Raw genomic sequence first — 18,459 nt, forward strand, 5'->3', positions numbered from 1 at the left:
GCCCCCCACAGAAACCCCAACCCATCCAACCCCCCTGCTCCCTGTCCCCTGATCACCCCCTCCCAGGACCCCTGCCCCAACTGCTCCCCAGGACCCCACCCCCTATCTAAGCCCCACTGGTCCTTGTCCCCAACTGCCCCCTCCTGAGACGCCCCCCAACTTCCCCCCTAGGACCTCACCCCCTACCTGTCCCCTGACAAACCCCTGGGACTCCCATGCCTATCCAACTGCTGCCTGTCCCCTGACTGCCCCCCCAAATCCCTGACCCATCTAACCCCCACTTCTCCCTGCCCCTGACTGCCCCCCGAACCTCCACCCGATCCAACCCCCCCTGCTCCCTGTCCCTTGACTGCCCCCTGGAACCCCCTACCCCTTCTCCAGCCCCCCAGCCCCCTTACCATGCCACTCAGACCAGCGTGTCTGGCTTTGCGCAGCGCCAGACACGCTGCTGCATACATGCTGCCGTGCTCCCCTGTGGAGTCACAGCCCCCCCTCTCACCCTCCCCAGCACCTGCCTTCCAGATTTGAACACCTCAAAATTCAGGAGTGCTCAAGCTCAGTTTGGGCGGCTGTTACTTCATTTCTCCCAAATCAAATATACTGATCCACTGTAACTTGCTGTAGAAAAAGTAGGATAAAATTGAGCAAGAAATGCTTCCCAGTGGTTATTAGGACTGGAATTGCTATTTTCAACAGCCATTGCCTTTTTTTTTGTTTGTTTGTTTAAAAGGAAGACAGTGATATTGCATTGGCAAATTCCCCATAGAAAGAAAGAGTGGAACAAAAGAATAATAAAGGCACCTCAACTTTTCCTTATTTATGTAGGACAGTCTTATAATATGCATCCAGATATCCTCCAATCACACAAGCTGAAAATTGTTCCACTTTACTGCAGTTCTGTAACCATATGGGAACCAATCCTGTCTGTGTTCTGTGCACATCTAAAATTCCTGCTGAATGACCTGCCCTGGGAGCGAGTTACCAGTGACCCAGGGCTGCGGTGGAAGGAGGGTGCAGGTGGGGGGGCGGGGAAGAGCCCAGGGCTGGGGCAGCAGGAGGTGTGTGTGGGAGCAATGGTGGGAGGGTAGGGGGGAGCCCAGAGCTGGGGCGGCAGGGTGTGTGTGTGGGGGGGGAGAGCCCAGGGCTGGGGCGGCAGGGGGTGTGGGGAGGGGGAGAGCCCAAGGCTGGGGCGGCAGGGGGGTGCGGGTGGTGGGGGAGAGCCCAGGGTTGGGGCGGCAGGGGGGTGCGGCGAGGAGCCCAGGGCTGGGATGGGGGGCAGCCAAATTTTTTTTTGCTTGGGGCGGCAAAAAACCTAGAGCCAGCCCTGGTTCCAGGGGCAGTCAGGGGACAGGGAGAAGGGGTGCTTGGATGGGGCAGGGGTCCCGGGGGGCGCCGTCAGGAATGAGAGGAAGGGTTGGATGGGGCGGCAGGGGTCCAGGGTTGAATAGGGGACAGGGAGCCGGGGTGTGTGGATGGGGCAGGGGTCCCGGTGGGGGGACATCAGGGAACGCGGGGGGTGGATGGGGCAGGAGTCCTGGGGGGGCAGATAGGCGGTGGGGGTGGGGCCACGACCTCCTCCCCGAACCGGCCCTCCATACAATTTACGAAACCCGATGCAGCCCTCAGGCCAAAAAATTTGCCCGCCCCTGCTCTAGCGTCTGTTTGCCAGAAGCTGGGATTGGGTGACAGGGGCTGGATCACTTGATGATAATCTGACTGTTCATTCCCTTTGGGGCACCTGTCATTGGCCACTGTCAGAGAACAGGATACTGGGCTTGATGGACCTTTGGTCTGACCCAGTATGGCCATTTTTATGTTCTTTTTTTAAGAACAGGATAGGATTTTTGGTGTCCTAAGAGTTTTGTGTTTAATTAGCTGGTGGCAACACCTAATTTCCTTTGTTTTTTTTCTCAGCTCTTCCCCAGAGGTGGGGGAGGGGGCGTGAAAGGGCTTGAGTGTACCCCACAGGAAGGAATTCCCAAGTGCGCCTTCCTGGTTCCAAAGGAAGAGGTTTTGCATTTAGGTGGTGGCAGCGTTTACCAAGCCAAGGTCAGAGAAAAGCTGTAACCTTGGGAGTTTAATACAAGCCTGGAGTGGCAAGTATTATTTTTTTTAAATCCTTGCAGGCCCCCCACCTTCTGCACTCAAAGTGCCAGAGTGGGGAAATCAGCCTTGACAACCTTCTGAAATAAAAATTTGTCTCCAATACATTCCAAGAACTTCAATAAATTTTTGCCCTGCTGTGTTATTTTCCCAGCAGATATCTGAGTAGTTGAAGTCCCCCATCAACACCAAGTCCTGTGCTTTGGATGATTTTGTTAGTTGCTTTAAAAAAACCTCATCCACCTCTTCTTCCTGGTTAGGTGATCTGTAGTAGACCCCTACCATGACATCACCCTTGTTTTTTACCCCTTTTATCCTTACCCAGAGACTTTCAACAAGTCTGTTTCCTGTTTCCATCTCAGCCTCAGTCCCAGTGTATACATATTTAATCCTCCCTTTTCCCCCTTCTAGTCCTTCCTGAGCAAGCTGCACCCTTCTATACCAATATTCCAGTCAGGCGTATTAGCCCAACCAAGGTGACCTAGTCGCATATACACTGGGTGTTAGGTTGACGTCACTACGGTGCTCAAGGGTGTGAATTTTTCCCATCCGTGAGGGATGTACTATATCAATCTGAATGTTAAATGTAGACAAGGTCTAAGTGCTGCAATAGCCCTAACTCCCCCTTGGACTGTAGTGTAGGAGGAGGTCCTCTCTCTCTCCTGGGCACATCCAACCTGCTCCAGGGGAGAGGAGGGAATGGGGGAGAGAGAGATGTACCAGATGTCAGTCAATTTCTCTCAGCAAGGTACTCGCTTAGATGCCAAAACCACAATTGATCTCCCCCTTTTAGACGTGATCACAAACAAAACCCCAGAGAGGAAGAGGGCCTTTGTCACCTACACACAGCGCTTAGTGACGGACCAGTTTTCATGAAGAGACTCAAGACAAGTGGTTTATCTCATGAGAGGCCTGCAGGCTGAATTGCTCTCTGCAAAGCTACAGGCTCCCCATACTGATGAGTGTGCCTCAAATGCTCGGTCCTATACATCATTTGAAGGTCAAACATCTCAGCCCATGAAGATTACTGTTCATCAGATCAACCCTTTGTTTCCTAAGAGCATTGATTAAGCTCTACACCACAGCAGCTGTCGTCTCCTGTTGTGGGACTGACATTCTCCAACGGCGGCAGCTATGTATGCTTTCCACCAACGCTACCTTGGTCATAATATACCAGCTGCTTCATGGAAGCACAGCTCCTGCTGTGCTCAGCAGACAGACAGCCTTCTGGGACATTGTCAGCATGTTTGGCCCACAACAGCAGAGCTGGGCAGATAACCTGTAACAGAGTAAAAAACCAAATTTGGTCTTTTCCTGTCCAAGATGGCGATTTTCTTGAGCTCTCATTACTTGAAGCTTTCCACTAAGTTTTTGTGAATTATTCTTCCTCAACATTTCTAAGTTTACAGTGCCTAGCAGTGTGGGGCCCTGACCTAATTGGTTTTTAGGCGCTACCAAATATATAGCAAAGGGCACTTCCTGCCCCCACAGAGCTACTTGGACTGCAACCACTGGAAAGGTTATTCCATTCAATTGTGATAGGGAGACAGTACATCTTCAAAGAGTGAATGCAGGCCATGAAGACAGCAGTAGAGCTGGCTGGAGAATGCAGGGTTTTCCTCGGCAGAAGATTGTGACTTTTCAGCAAAAAATTGAAAACTGAAATATTTCAATTCCGAAATGTCACCGCAGTGCCTCATGGTCCTGTTCCCCTCTTTAATCTGGGCTGCCTAGTTGAATGACATCTCCCATGATGCACCACTTTCTCCCCTCTCAGAGGGGAGGTGGTGCAGCATGACAGGCCTATCGCTGCAGCGTGTTGTCAGTTGGCATGTGTGTGTGTGTTCTTTCAATGTTCTGTCCAGCTCTGTGCACGTATCTGGTTTATCAGACCTCAAGAGTATTACCCAGCGTTGTTAAGTGCTGAAGGCTGGGATGTCGTTACCTCAGTAACGCTGTTTAGGCTGCTCAGTACTTCTGTCCTTGAAGCATCAGTGTTATTAGTAGATAGTCTGCTGAATTAACATGCTGCACTTCGATGTTACTCATAAAGACGACCACAGGCACGGTTCGGTGACAAGGCACTTGGCCAGGTTTATGGCCGTCAAAACACAGTCCTAGCACCTTGGCTCCATGGTTACATGTAGGCTAACACATGAGTGCCCCGTGGCAGAGAATGGCTCAGTCAGCAGTGGGACTGTCCACTGCTCCCTCCGCCAAACAAAGAATGAAGGTGAAGTACCCTGACATTTATAGACTAAGGGGGGAGGGATAGCTCAGTGGTTTGAGCACTGGCCTGCTGAACTCCGGGTTGTGAGTTCAATCCTTGAGGGGGCCACTTAGGGATCTGGAGCAAAATCAGTATTTGGTCCTGCTAATGAAGGCAGGGGGCTGGACTCAATGGTCCCTTACAGTTCTAAGAGATAGGATATCTCCATTCATTTACTTATTTAAGAAAAAGCTAACATACACAACTTCCACACCGCCTTACCTATTTCATGACATCTGATAGGAACAAGGGGAGGTAACAGATATCTTGGACACAACATCCTGATTCACTGTTTTGTCAAACCACCTTATCTCGTACTACATTGGGATGTAGCTGTACTAGCTGAAATACATTGACATAAATATCTAGTGCCTAGTAAACTAGCAACAACTTTGCCAAGTTCATGTACTGGCAAGGAGGGAGGTGTACTTGTGAGCATCTGCTTTAATACATGACCTGACTTTGGTTCACAGCCTCTGGTTCAGGTCTCAGATCCTGCACCAGGCCCAGTGCTCCAGGCTCATTCTCTCTCTCTACTACGCAGTGTGCCATAAGATATGAAGACTGGGAAGAATGGGACATGAGGCATCTGAACTACAACCCCTATGAAGTACTGAGGCAGCATTTCAGACTCTACCTATTTTGGTTCTGTTGTTTAACCAAAAAAAGAACATCTAAATTCTCCACTAAAAGCAGATACTTGGCAAAAATTTTGGTAATTTTTTTTTTTTTATTAAATGGCGAAACACAGTTTGGACTGAATTTTTGGCCAGTCCTAGCTGGGGAATGGACCATATGACCAGTCCTCCAAATAGCTAGAGAAGGCAACTCAGGGTATGGTGACACTACAGTAGCCCAGCTACAGGGCTGCAGCTGTAGTGCTGACAATGTTGACATTTCCCCACAATCAAGGGAAGGTTTTTTCCCCATCGCTGTAGTTAAACCACCTCTCTTAGGAGGTAGCCTGGAAGAATTCTTCTGCTGAGTCTGCAATGGGGGTTGGGTCGACCTCACTCCGTCACGCAGGGTCAGGGCCGGCATTAAGTCGATTTGGCCGATTCCCCGGAATGGGGCCCCACTCCTAAGAGGGCCCCGCAACATCCGGGGCTGTCAGCGGAGCGGGAAAAAAGAAAAAAAGCCGTGTCCTGCTTCTCCCCCTCCCTCCAGCGCTTGCGCCGCCATACAGCTGATCAGCGCAAGCCTGGGAGGGAGGGGTGAGGAGGAGGAATGTGGCGTGCTTGGGGAAGAGGCGGGGATTTGGGGAGGGATCCAATGGGGCAGGGAGGGGGCGGAGTCGGGGCACGGGGGGGGGGACAATTTGTGTCCCGGCGTGGGGCTCCGCACCTGCTAAAGCTGGCCCTGCGCAGGGTGCACCATTTTTCACAGCCCTGAGCAATGTAGCCAGATTGATCTAAGGCTAGGTCTACACTGGGGGAGAGGAGGGGGTCGACCTAAGATACGCAACTTCAGCTACGTGAATAGCGTAGCTGAAGTCGGCGTATCTTAGGTCGATTTACCTGGCCATGAGGACGGCGGCGAGTTGACCGCTGCCGCTCCCCTGTCGACTCCGCTTCCGCCTCTCATCGTGGTGGAGTGGGTGGGTCAGCTTTTGTGGCCCGCATCATGCGGGAGGTCAGACTAGATGATCATAATGATCCCTTCTGACCTTAAAGTCTATGAGTTCTGGAGTCAACGGCAGAGCGATCGGGGATCGATTTTATCGCGTCTACACTAGACGCAATAAATCGATCCCCGATAGATCGATCACTACCCGCCAATCCGGTGGGTAGTGTAGACGTACCCTTAGTTTTAGATATAGACCAGACTAGGTGGGAAAGAGGCTTAACTGGGAAGTGTCTATGCTCCACTTAACCCCAAAGTTGCTGAAAACAGCATGGAGAGCTGATGGGATGAGAGTTCAAGGGGGAAGTTTCGCCAGCGTAAAGGGCCAGCCCACGCCCTTGGCACCACTAACTTCTCAAAATAGGGTTTAGATGGGACGCATGCCAGGTGCTGGTTTTCTGCACAGGGGTGTATTTCAAGTGCCTGGGAAATTCTGAGCCATGAAGCCATGAAGAGGAGAAGGGAGTAAAGGGAGAGTTGACGTTCTTTCTCTGCTGTTCGACAGCATGTATCTTTCTGGACCCTGTGGTGATCTCACCGGGCGAGGAAGGCAAGAATTTTAACATTGACTCCCCAGAATTAATCAGAGGTGGCAGGATATTCTCTCGCAGGGTCAAAGGTCACGAGCAATGCACTACACATGGCTAGTGAGGCATGTGTGGTCACTTGTACCTTTCCCTCCTTGCCAGCTTAGCACTGTTGGGGGCTTCCAGGTGCATACGTGTGGATTCTGCGCTTAGTCCAGAGGGATCCACACCCCAGCGCGCCAGTGCCAGAGTTCACACAGCCCGGGGGTAGCAGGATAGACACACCACTGCACTAGGGCTGGAGTTCACAGTCACAGGGTTTGAATGCATCATTTACATAGAGCAGCACTCCAGTGCCAGATTTCACCCTCGCAACCAGAGTGCAAGAAGATCCACACACCAATAAGCTAGTGCCAGACATCAGCCTTGCAGCGACTGACTGCCACACATAAATGCAGGCCAGCAGGATTAAAATCCATGCTCCCTGTGACTGCGGTAGGCTCCACATGCCCCGGGTGCAGTTGTAACCCACACATCTCCTGGGTGTGATGCTTTGTCCCCTCTAGTGGCAATGACACCACTTAGAGATTAATGAGTCTGCTAAAGCCTTAGCTAAAGGCCACGTGACTTTTAGCTCATGCACTAGATCAGGGGTAGCCAACCTGTGGCTCCGGAGCCACATGCGGCTCTTCAGAAATTAATATGCGGCTCCTTGTATAGGCACCGACTCCGGGGCTGGAGCTACAGGCACCAACTTTCCAATGTGCCGGGGGGTGCTCACTGCTCAACCCCTAGCTCTGCCACAAGCCCTGCCCCCACTCCACCCCTTTCCACCCCCTCCCCTGAGCCTGCAGTGCCCTCGCTCCTCCCATCCACCCCCAAGCCACCTGCATGCCACGAAACAGCTGGTCGGGAGGTGCAGAGGGAGTGGGAGGTGCTGATCAGTGGGGCTGCTGGTGGACAGGAAGCACTGGGAGTGGGGTGGGAGCTGAGGGGGGGCTACTGACATATTACCGGGCAATGTACATTGGTAAATTCTAGCTCTTTCCCAGGCTCAGGTTGGCCACCCCTGCAGTAGAGGCTTGTGTATTTAGCTCTAGAGGTCCCAGGTTCGATCCCACTTGAACAACGACCGGGGTTTGTCGGTGTTACACAGGGACAGAGATAACAGTTCCCTATAGCTAGTATTCCCCTGCGTATACTTGGAAAGAGGCAATGCCCACCCCCTTCTGCACTCTGTCCTCCTAGCTGCACACCAGTGCTAAGCCATTCAGCGTGTCTACACTGCAGTTAAAAGCCTGCAGCTGGCCCATGCCAGCAGACTCGGGCTTGCAGGGCTCTGGCCCCAGGGCTGTTTTATTGAGGTGTAGATGTTTGGGCTTGTTCTGGAGCCCAGGCTCTAGGACCCTGCAAGGTGGGAGGGCCCCCCAGAGCTCATGGCAATTATAAAAAAAATAAAATATAAATATGTGGAGATATATCTATCTCATAGAGCTGGAAGGGACCCCAAAAGGTCATCCAGTCCAGCCCTCTGCCTTCACTAGCAGGACCAAGTACTGATTTTTGCCCCAGATCCCTAAGTGGCCCACTCAAGCATTGAACTCACAACCCCGGGTTTAGCAGGCTATCCCTCCCCCTGTCTGAGTACAATTAAGCAGCCCCCCCAGTCTGAGCCCAAGGCAGCTGGCACAGGCCAGCTGCAGGTTTTAATTGCAGTGTAGACATCCCCTCATCGGCTAACTTCACTTCTCCTCCAGTGGTTTCCCAGGGCCTCTGAGTTAGGTAACTGCTATGAAGAGCTGCGGAAGGAGAATGGTTTTGTGGGTGAGAAATTGTCAGAGAAGGCAGCTCTGCCTGAAGAGGCAGCTTGTCTTCTTGCATTAGCAGAGGAGAGCAGGTCCCATCGGGATGCTGTCATCTCATTTCACACAGCATGCTAGCCATATGCAAACATCGGCTGTTCCAACCCAGGGTCAGCCGGAGCCGGCGGGTGCCTTCGAGACTTGGTGCAGGGGCCTGCATTCAGAAGAGCAGAGTCAGATAGAGATGGACAAGACCAGCTGCGGCTGAAGGTCAGAGAAAGAAGACAGCTAAAGAGGAGGGAGAAAGGGACAGGGTGAAGGATAGAGGGAGGATGGAGGGAGGAGCAGGAGGAAAGTGAGGCCTGGTGAAGAGGAGACAGGGGGAATGGAGCAGAAGCAGAGAAGGTGAAGTGGGACAGAGTGAGACAACAGAGGAAGAGAATGAAGCAGACGGACTACAGCACTGACTTACACCCTGAGTCTGCTCCATGGTAGAGGGAGGGGCTGAACTTGTATTGGAGCCAAAGAGCCACCAGCTGAAGTGACCCAAGGTTGTGTTGGGTCCAGGGCCATCCCTAGACATTGTGGTGCCCTATGCAGACCCCCCATGGGGAGGAGGGGGCTGGCCCCAGGCCTCCACGCAGGGGGGGAGACAGGGGGGAAAACCCACCTCCCAGTACGAGCCGGCAAAGTGGAGTGGGCTGGGGACGGGTCACTCGACTTCCCGCCGCCTGGTGAGTGCAGGGCACACCCAACACCTGCTGCAGTGCCCTGGGACGTAGCTCAGGGGAAGGGGTGGAGTGGGGGTGGGTCTGGGGCGGAGCAGGAGTGGGAAGAGGCGGGGCGGGGGCAGCTTTCCTGGCCGGCTCAGCCAGCCAGGGGGGATCAGGCTTGCCGCTGCGTAGGACACCAGGAAATTTGGGGCAATTTGGTGCCCCAAATTTCCTGGTGCCCTTTGCAGCTGCGTAGTTTGCGTATGGGTAAGGACGGCCCTAGTTGGGTCTTCTGCAGAGTGAGATGCATAGGGCTCCTTCCAGCTCTCTTGCCACCCAAGGCTGGGCCTCCAGCTGCCCTACGCACATGACGCTCCCCACGATGGTCCCACCTGGCCAGGCTACAAGGAGCACAAGTGGGAATGTGAGGTGGTAGCAAGAGACCTGTGGTACAGCATGTTGGCAACGCATGTAAGGGGGTGATGGTGAAGGAACCAGGATGAGAGGCTGAACAGGAAGGTGCTGACAGTCATGGAGTGGGGGGTACTTCACCAGCAGGAACTGCCTCGCTTTGGAGATGGTGGGATCTGGGGTTCCAGGTGGCCCCACTGATATTAGAGACCAGCCAGCACTCTGCACAGAGTGACAGGTCAGCAGAGGACCGAGACAGGTCGACACACTGCAGGGTCACGCGCACAGATAGAGGGGCTTAGCCACTGTGGCACTGTTTTCTGCATCATTCCTTAGTGCCTGGTAGCACCTGCTCCAAGGCAGTCCCCTGTGGGGTGCATGCGCACACACACACACACACACACACTCTTTAACGCCCCCCACCCCAAGTTCTCCAGGCTTCACCCAGTGTGGTGATCGTTTCTGTTCTGTTGAGCAGATGGACTGAAATTATATATACATTTGCCCCATGTGAATTACAGCTTGGTAGACGCATGGCATTTGATTGTTTATAATTGTTAATTACATGCCTCTCCACTAACAGCAAACCGTGTGAATGCAGAGAGCTGATTAGATTAGGTTTGCATGGAAACAAGCTATAGTTTGAAAAGGTCTCAGGTCGGAGTTTGATATGATCTGGTAGAACTTCCGCAGACAATGGCTAGTACGTAGCCTTGTAGACAAGCAGAGGACGGTGGTGGCTAGAAGAGCAGCAAGCTCCTCAGGTCCACGGTTCCATTCCACCATGAGCTCAGCTGGGGTTAACTCCGCTCTGAGCTCCTCAGACAGTCAATATAACCCCAGCTGGAATATGCTGAGTCTGGAGAAGGGGCAAGTTGGCCCGTAATCACCAATCTCTCTTGGGAAGCCTGCGCTCAACCAGCAGGAGTCCTGAGAAGACAGTCATTTCTAGGAGCAGGGGTATTGCTGGTCTCCCCCTAAGCTCAGCCCTCCAGCTGACAACTGTAGGTATCATTGAGATTCCCCCAGAAAGGCCCCTTATGAACCAAGAGCAAAGCAGCTGAACAAGGACTTGGTCTCCAGGCCTCCAATGAAAGGCCTGATGTTCTGCCAACCAAGTTACCCCACTCAGATTAGCGTTACCATCCTCGTACAGGGCTAAGGACCCTGCAGGCTCAGAGCACTCTCTATGCCAAGGCTGGGGCAAGACAATGCCATGCCCACAGAGAGGCCAGGAGGGTACTGAACAAGGGCATTAGGTGCCTTGTTAATGACCTTTAACAGAGTGGTTCTCAAACTTTTGTACTGGTGACCCCTTTCACATAGCAAGCCTCTGAGTGCGACCTCCCCTTATGAATTAAAAACACTTTTTAATATATTTAACACCATTATAAATGCTGGATTCAAAGTGGGGTTTGGGGTGGAGGCTGACAGCTTACGACACCCCATGGAATAACCTCGCGACCCCCTGAGGGGTCCCAACCCCCAGTTTGAGAACCCCTACTTTAACAGATAACCAGAGGGAAACCCTCTTTCCAACAAGAAAATGAATTCATGGTGTCAAGGGAAACACCTTCCAAAATGGGCAGGGTCATCTCTTGGAGCTATTGGAGAGGCTGGGCTGCAGTCACTGGGCTCCCATCTCACATAGTGAAGAGATGGAAGAAAATCTGAAATACATAGCTAGGTGCAGAGTCACCTAATGCTACCATGAAGATGGAACACTTGAAACTCTGAGGCAATAATGACATATCAAGGGGGACTCGTTATGACCCATCCAACACCTTAGACATGATCATTTTTGAAGCAGCAAGGAATAGCCCCACTGCTCTTACACCAGGTTCCATCCTTTCCATGCACACATGCTGGCCAGCGTCTCAGACAGGACTCTGCATTCAGATTTCATAGGAAGATAATGTTTGGATGAACCTCGATAGTCACACTGCGCTGGGACACTTGGGCTGCCATTCTGTATCACACTTCTGAACTTGTACATAATGGCTTTAGGATGCTGCACTGATCCTAGAAGTCGTTTTATTTTGTAGAATCCATGATGTGCCTTCTACACACAGAAACTGCTGGAGGTGGGGAAAGGAGATGGTTAAAGCTGCAATTTCTGTTTACAGGTGCTCAGAAAGGGACCGTCCTGCTAATGAAAGACCCAGGGCCGGTGCAACCACTAGGCGAACTAGGCAGCGGCCTAGGGCGGCAAGTGGTTGGGGGCACCAGGAGCAGTCCTCAGGCATAGGCAGCTGCGTAGGGCACCTGAAAATTTGGGGCACCACTGGGTCTTAGTGTCCACCCCACTGGTTTTCCTAGTCCTGTTCTGACCCTTCCAGCAGGCTCTGAGTCTTCCTGGGAAGGGGATCTAGTAGTTAAAAGAGAAACAGTCTCCAGCCTGCCAGACCTATTCGCACAACGCTGAAACTGTTAAAGAGCCATTCAAGGAGTAATGAAGACATTTAACAGGCATTTGCCAACCCCCAGGTATCTACTGTCAGTTTCTGAATGTACTGACAAAAACAGTTGTACATGACTGTAATATTTACTCAGAACATGTCAGTCTACAGGACCTTAGTTTAAAATTTGCTTTAAAAATATTTCATTAGTGAGTTGGTGATAGGGTGACCAGATCACCCAGGTCAAATATCAGGACGCGCGGGGGGGGAGGGGGGGGAGGGGGAGGGGGTAGGCGTGGGGGGGGGCGCAGAGCTGGCTGCCCAGCTGGTGCAATCCCGCGGGCGGCCCCAGAGTGGGGGCAGTAGGCCCCAGCCCCCCCTGTCCCGCTCTGGTCCCGCAGGGGAACGATCGGGGCTGGGCTGCCGATGCCTCCGCCCCGGGGCCGCCGCGGGATTGCACCAGCTGGGCAGCCAGCCCAGACGCGACTGGCCAGGGGCTGGGCGCAGCGTGCGCTGCTGGGTCCCCGCAACAGGCCCGGGCTCGGGGGGTTCGGGCCCGGGCGCCAGAGCCGCAGCCGCCGAGCGCCATGGCCGCTTTCTCCCCCAGCGGCAATAGGAACTGCAGCAGCGGCTGCTCCCAAGTCCCGCTGCCAGGTGGGGAGAACAGCCGCTGCCTGGCCCTATGGGCCACTCCCCTACTCTCCCTCCAGATACCGCCCAACTGAGTCCTGCCTGCACTCGGGGCCAGGCCGGACTCTCACTCACCCCGACCCCGCGCTCCCCCTGCGTCTCCGGGACCTCCCTCCAGCACTTGTGGAGGAAGGAGGAATGGCGTGCTTGGGGAAGAGGCGGGAATTTGGGGAGGGAGCCAATGGGGGGAGAAGGGGTCGGAGTAGGGGCGGGGGGGGGAGGGGTACAAGCCCTTCCGGGATCCGGAGCCTTTGCTTGTTTGTCCAGTGTCCCGACCTAACATTGGTCTCGGAGCCTTTGCTTGTTTGTCCGGTGTCCCAATGTAACATTGGTCGGGACGCAGGACAAACAAGCAAATATCAGGACAGTCCCGATAAAATCGGGACGTCTGGTCACCCTAGTTGGTGAAGATTATAAAATCACATCTCTAAAAAATCCTTGCATAGATTTTTAGATGCACAATCATCTTTAGCCTTAAATGCTTGGATCTTCAGACATGTTTTTTTTACATAAATTCTTCAAAAGACCACCCTTATCCAAAATACACATTTTAATTACTATAGTAAAAAAAACTTACTTCCAAAGTCTTCCTGTCCTTTCTGTCCATCCATTTCTCCCTTCACCCCCCTCCTCTCCACCCCCCCACTGAAGGAAGCAACAGCTCTTTGCTTCCAGATAGCTGGACAGGGTTTCCCTTTCTTTACTTCTGACTATCTGATGAACTAGTTTTAAGTAAAATCAGTACCTTAGTAAGATATAAAATCCTTTGTTATGCCTAAAATCTTTGGAAACATATTTTTTAAAGTTGGTGAAATTTCATAAACGTGTATTGTTATGGAGATCACACACAGTAAATTAGTGTTCCCTTTTTCTAAAAGCAATGAACATTGTTATGAACACACTAAATCTCTGTGACTGATTAATTTAAAATAATGTCTGTTTCAGTGAGTTAAATATGTAGTAATGTGGAACGATTACTTTATGAAGGCTTAAGAAAACATTTAAAATATAAAATCATCTTAGAAATACTGATTAAGAAAATGTAAAACAGAGAAGAGCTGCATCATGTATTCCATAATATTTGAAGTTGTCTTCAGCAAGACAGCTGACTCACCCTTACTACAAAGTTTTTGCAAATAAATGTTTGACAAACTTCAGGGCATATCAAAAAACCTGTGACTGACATTTTTTATTCCCAACTTTAGTGCTTTTAATTAGGTACCTTCTGCATGTCCATTCTGCGTGAGGGAGAGGATACAGGGGTCTCTGCGGGGAACTGTGACTCTCCGCGACCGTGAGGCGGGCTGGGCGTCTTGTTATTCTTTCTGCCTTGTCCCTCTGCCCCCACCTCCGCTCCCACCAGGCTGCAAGCTCAGGCTGCCATTGGGCATAGGGGCACCAGTTTAATAATACTGCATAGGGCTTGCAGGGCCGGTGAGCCCCAGCCATGGAGGAGCTGGCGCGGTGAAGGGGGGCAGGAGCCCTGCAAAGGCGGTGGCGCCGCTAGCGGGAAGCAGCCACCCCCCCCCGCCCCTCCTGCCCAGGCTGCGGCCTGGCGCCCCCCGGGGGGTCCCTGCGGACTGCAGCAGATGCATGCAGGCAGAGGCCCCTGTGCACCCCCTCGGTTCCCCCCTCGCTGCGCTCGGGCTCTGTGGCTCCTGTTGCAGGAGCCCCCAGAAGGCAGCTCCTCCCTGCCGAGCTGCTGCAGCGGCCCAAGCCTGGCAAAGCCAGTGAGTGGACTCGGGGTGGGGGCCGCCAGGGTGGGGTGGGGAGGGCTCGCGGGAGGGCTGTGCACCCTCCAGGGGAGTTCAGGGGGCAGGGAGGGGGGAACCTGGCCTGGGGAGCAGCCCCTGGGCAGGCTGGCCCCTGGCGTCTATAAAGGCTCGTTGGGATTTGCCCCTCAATGAACCAATGTTACGGGGGGGCGCAAGGTGGAAGTTTCGCCTAGGGCGCAAAATATCCTTGCACTGGCCCTGGAAAGACCCATCACCACATTGCTGTTCTAAAATCACTTAGGCCTTGGCTACACTTGCAGATGTACAGCGCTGTGAGTTAAACCTGACTTCGTGCAGTTGAGTAGGGAAAGCGCTACAGTCTGTCCACACTGACAGCTGCCCAGCGCACTGTCGTGGCCACATTTGCGGCAATTGCAGCGCTATTGGGAGCGGTGCATTATGGGCAGCTATCCCACAGAGCACCTTTTCCCATTCTGGCGCCGTGCGTTGTGGGAAGGGCGTGTGGGTGCAGGGGCTTCTGGGTCCTGTCCCAATGCCCCGTGATGCATCACTTCGCATCCCAGAAATCCCTTTGTTTCCATCCACCTTTGGCGCCATCTTTCAACGGTTTCTGTGCAGCACGATCTGTCTGTGGGAAATGGAGTCCGAACTGGTGAGGCGTATGCTGACGAGTCTCGCCAGCACGTCACGTTTGGCTGTCGAACTATTCCTTAAGATCCAAAGTGACAGTGAGAGTGAGGGTGAGGAGTCCGACGATGCTATCGAGCCGCGTAACACGTACGACACAAAATTGCCTCTGGCATTCATGGACATGCTCAACACCGTGGAACGCTGCTTTTGGGCTCGGGAAACAAGCACCGAGTGGTGGGATCACATCGTCATGGATGTCTGGGATGACGAGCAGTGGCTGCAGAACTTTCGGATGAGAAAAGCCAGTTTCATGGGACTGTGTGAGGAGCTCGCCCCCACCCTGCGGCGCAAGGACACGAGATTGAGAGCTGCCCTGCCAGTGGAGAAGCGGGTGGCTATTGCAATTTGGAAGCTGGCAACTCCAGACAGCTACCGGTCGGTCGCAAACCAGTTTGGAGTGGGAAAGTCGACCGTTGGAATCGTGTTGATGCAAGTTTGCAAGGCCATTAATCGCATCCTACTCAGAAGAACTGTGACTCTGGGTAACGTGCAGGAAATAGTGGATGGCTTTGCACAAATGGGGTTCCCTAACTGTGGAGGGGCGATAGATGGGACGCACATTCCTATTCTGGCACTAGGATCCGAATACGTTAATCAGAAGGGGTATTTCTCTATGGTTCTCCAGGCGCTTGTGGATCACCGTGGGCGTTTCATTGACATTAACACAGGCTGGCCCGGAAAGGTGCATGACGCACGCATCTTTTGGAACACTTGGCTGTTCAGGAAGATGCTGGCTGGGACTTTTTTCCCAGAGCAGAAGATCACGGTAGGGGAAGTTGAAATGCCCATTGTGATCCTTGGAGATTCCGCTTACCCGTTAATGCTGTGGCTCATGAAACCCTATACAGGGAGCCTTGACAGCAGCAAGGAATGTCTCAACTATAGCCGGTGCCGAATGACTGTGGAGTGTGCCTTTGGCCGTTTAAAGGCCCACTGGTGATCTCTGTATGGGAAGCTGGACTTGGCCGAAAACAGCATCCCCGCGGTTATATCCGTGTGCTGTGCCCTCCATAATATTTGTGAAGGGAAGGGTGAAAGCTTCACTCAGGCATGGAGCTCTGAGGTTCAACACCTGGAGGCTGAATTTGCACAGCCAGAGAGCAGGGCTATTACAGGGGCCCAGCGTGGGGCTGCAAGGATTAGGGATGCCTTGAGGGAGCAATTTGAAGCTGAAAACCAGCAGTGATATCTGGTGCCCTGCATGGGAGTGAAGTGCAGTAGTGCCAATCTTTAGGAATCAGTGTCTCCTTAGCAGACAAGCAGACTTGCAGTGCCTGTTTATTTCCTGGGCTAAGGAGTCTTTTACTTTATGCAATAATAAAGAATGTTTTCAAAGCCAAAAAATCCATTTATTGAAAAGAAAAAAAAATTATTAATTGAAAAGAAACAAGGGGGTGGAGTGGGGAACAGTACAATCACAGATTCGCGTATGTCCTGTCTGGTGTGCTGTGCAGTGAGTGCTGCACTTCAGGACAGCTATACTGCATGGTGATGGGGGTTGAGTGCAGAGGGTAAGGGTCGTGGTTTTCAGGGCTGGGTGGTGAAGATACTGGTGTTGGAGGCAGCGGGTGGCGTGAAGAACACGGAAGTTGGGGAAAGTGGGTTGGAGGTGACAGTGGGGCACAACGGAAAGAGTTTTGGGACAAGGGCTGTAGGGGGGGGTGGCGTTTGCGGTACTGCTCCTCTTTCTGCATGGCTAGCAGCTCCTGGATAGCGTCTGCTTGGCACTCCAGGATGCTGATGAGCCTATCAGTGCTTTGCTGCCGGTGCGCCGTGCTTTGCCACTGGTGTGCTGCATTTTCCTAGCGGATCCTGCTTTCTCTCTCCCTCCAGTTCTGTGCTTTCTCATTCTCTTTAATAGATTGCCGCATCACTTCTTGCAGCATGTCTTCTTTGCTTTTTCGCAGTCTCTTCCTGAGTCTTTGCAGTCTCTGAGCAGGCGATAAGAGGGACGGCTGAGGACTCAAGGTTGATGCAGCTGTATAGGCAAAATGCAACATTTAACAGAGGTAGCATTGTTTATACCAGACAGAGTAATGATTCCCCCAGCACTTAAGGAGTAGAAAACACACAGGGTCTACACAATAGCATAATTTTCCCGTCCGAAACAGAGCACACATATCCCACGAGAGCCTCAAAATGGTGAGTAAGGGGGACTGATTGTTTCAGGGCTGCACTGTCCTCTGGGTTTCTGTGCCTTGGGGAGAGCCAACAGCTTCAGGGGGCACCTACACTGAACACTGTCCCAACATTTTCCACAGGCGTTCATCCTGGACGATATCTCACTGCTGAGGGTGACCTGGGAAGCAAGGGAGGGTCTTCTACTGCAATGCGGCTTCCGCCCTGGCCCATATGCAGCTTGCCTGTGTGCAGCAATGGTCCCCCCGCCCCTCATGGCACAGTGACGCGGACACGTTAGCCTGGCTGGGACAAGGACCACGGTGGCTCTCCCGATAAACCTGCGCAAGCGCATTGCACACGTTCTGGATGAGACATTCGAGGAGATTACCGAGGCCGATTACCGCGATGTGATAAACCACATCAATGCACTATTCCGCATCTAGGCATGCATGCCTAACCCTCCTCTCCCAAAGAGCCTGCACCGAAAAAATTCCATCCCGAAAAAAAACACGCTTACCGGGAACCTGCTCTTCTGTTTGTCCTCCACCAAATACCAGCCGCTGCGACTGGCTACCTTCCTCCTGGCTCGAGAAGAGCTCCTGGCTGCATGGCTCCAGGGATTCCGGGGTGTCTCCATCCGGCCCACCACCATCACTCCCATTTTCCTCCTCCTCCTCCTCCTCTCCCCCCACCGGCTCTGAAGTGTCCATGGTGATGCTCGGAGTGGAGGTGGGGTTAACCCCAAGTATCGCATCCAGCTCTTTGTAGAATCGGCAGGTCGCTGGGGGAGTACACGAGCAGCCGTTTGCGTCGCGGGCTTTGCGGTAGGCACTCCGCAGCTCCTTCACTTTAATCCTGCACTGCAGGGCGTTCTGGTCATGGCCCCTTTCCATCGTGTCCTTTGATACCTTCCAGAAGGTATCGTAATTCCTACGTCTGGAGCATAGCTGGGATTGTACAGCTTCCTCCCCCCAAACACTGATGAGGTCCAGCAACTCGCCATTGCTCCATGCTGGGGCTCGCTTGGCACGTGGAGGCACGGTCACCTGGAAAGATTTACTGATAGCACTCCACGCCACGCCGGGCTGAGCAAACAGGAAGGGGATTTTTAAAATTCCCGGGGAATGTAAAGGGTGGGCCACATAGTTGGTTACCTGAGGCCAGGGCAGTAGAGTTTGAATTGATGACCAGAGTGGCTAGAACAGGCATTGTGGGATACTGCCGAATAATTCTGGAGGCCATTCACAGCGCATTGGGCGGCCACACTGGCGCCGCAGCGCTGCAGTGGCTGCGCAATACTTGCTATTCCTCTCGGAGAGGTGGTGTACATGCAGCGCTGCAACCACGGAGATACAGCGCTGCAAATGCCTTGCCA

At 52.9% G+C, this 18,459-nt stretch overlaps 2 protein-coding genes across 3 annotated transcripts in view; both read right to left on the bottom strand.

The window, feature by feature from the left end:
* The window catches only part of SEPTIN12 (septin 12), a 206,035-nt gene that overhangs the window by 137,813 nt on the left and 49,763 nt on the right, over positions 1–18,459 (bottom strand). The gene's annotated exons all lie outside the window — the stretch shown is intronic.
* Positions 16,246–18,128, bottom strand: LOC135973852 (zinc finger and SCAN domain-containing protein 20-like). The gene is made up of 2 exons (XM_065559015.1): positions 17,602–18,128; positions 16,246–16,941 (listed from the first exon to the last, which is right to left on the bottom strand). Exons 1-2 carry the CDS (start codon positions 17,975–17,977, stop codon positions 16,766–16,768), a joined length of 552 nt encoding a protein of 183 aa, XP_065415087.1. The 5' UTR covers positions 17,978–18,128; the 3' UTR covers positions 16,246–16,765.

The sequence above is a fragment of the Chrysemys picta genome, chromosome 10, assembly GCF_011386835.1.
Source record: "Chrysemys picta bellii isolate R12L10 chromosome 10, ASM1138683v2, whole genome shotgun sequence".
NCBI lineage: Eukaryota > Metazoa > Chordata > Testudines > Emydidae > Chrysemys > Chrysemys picta.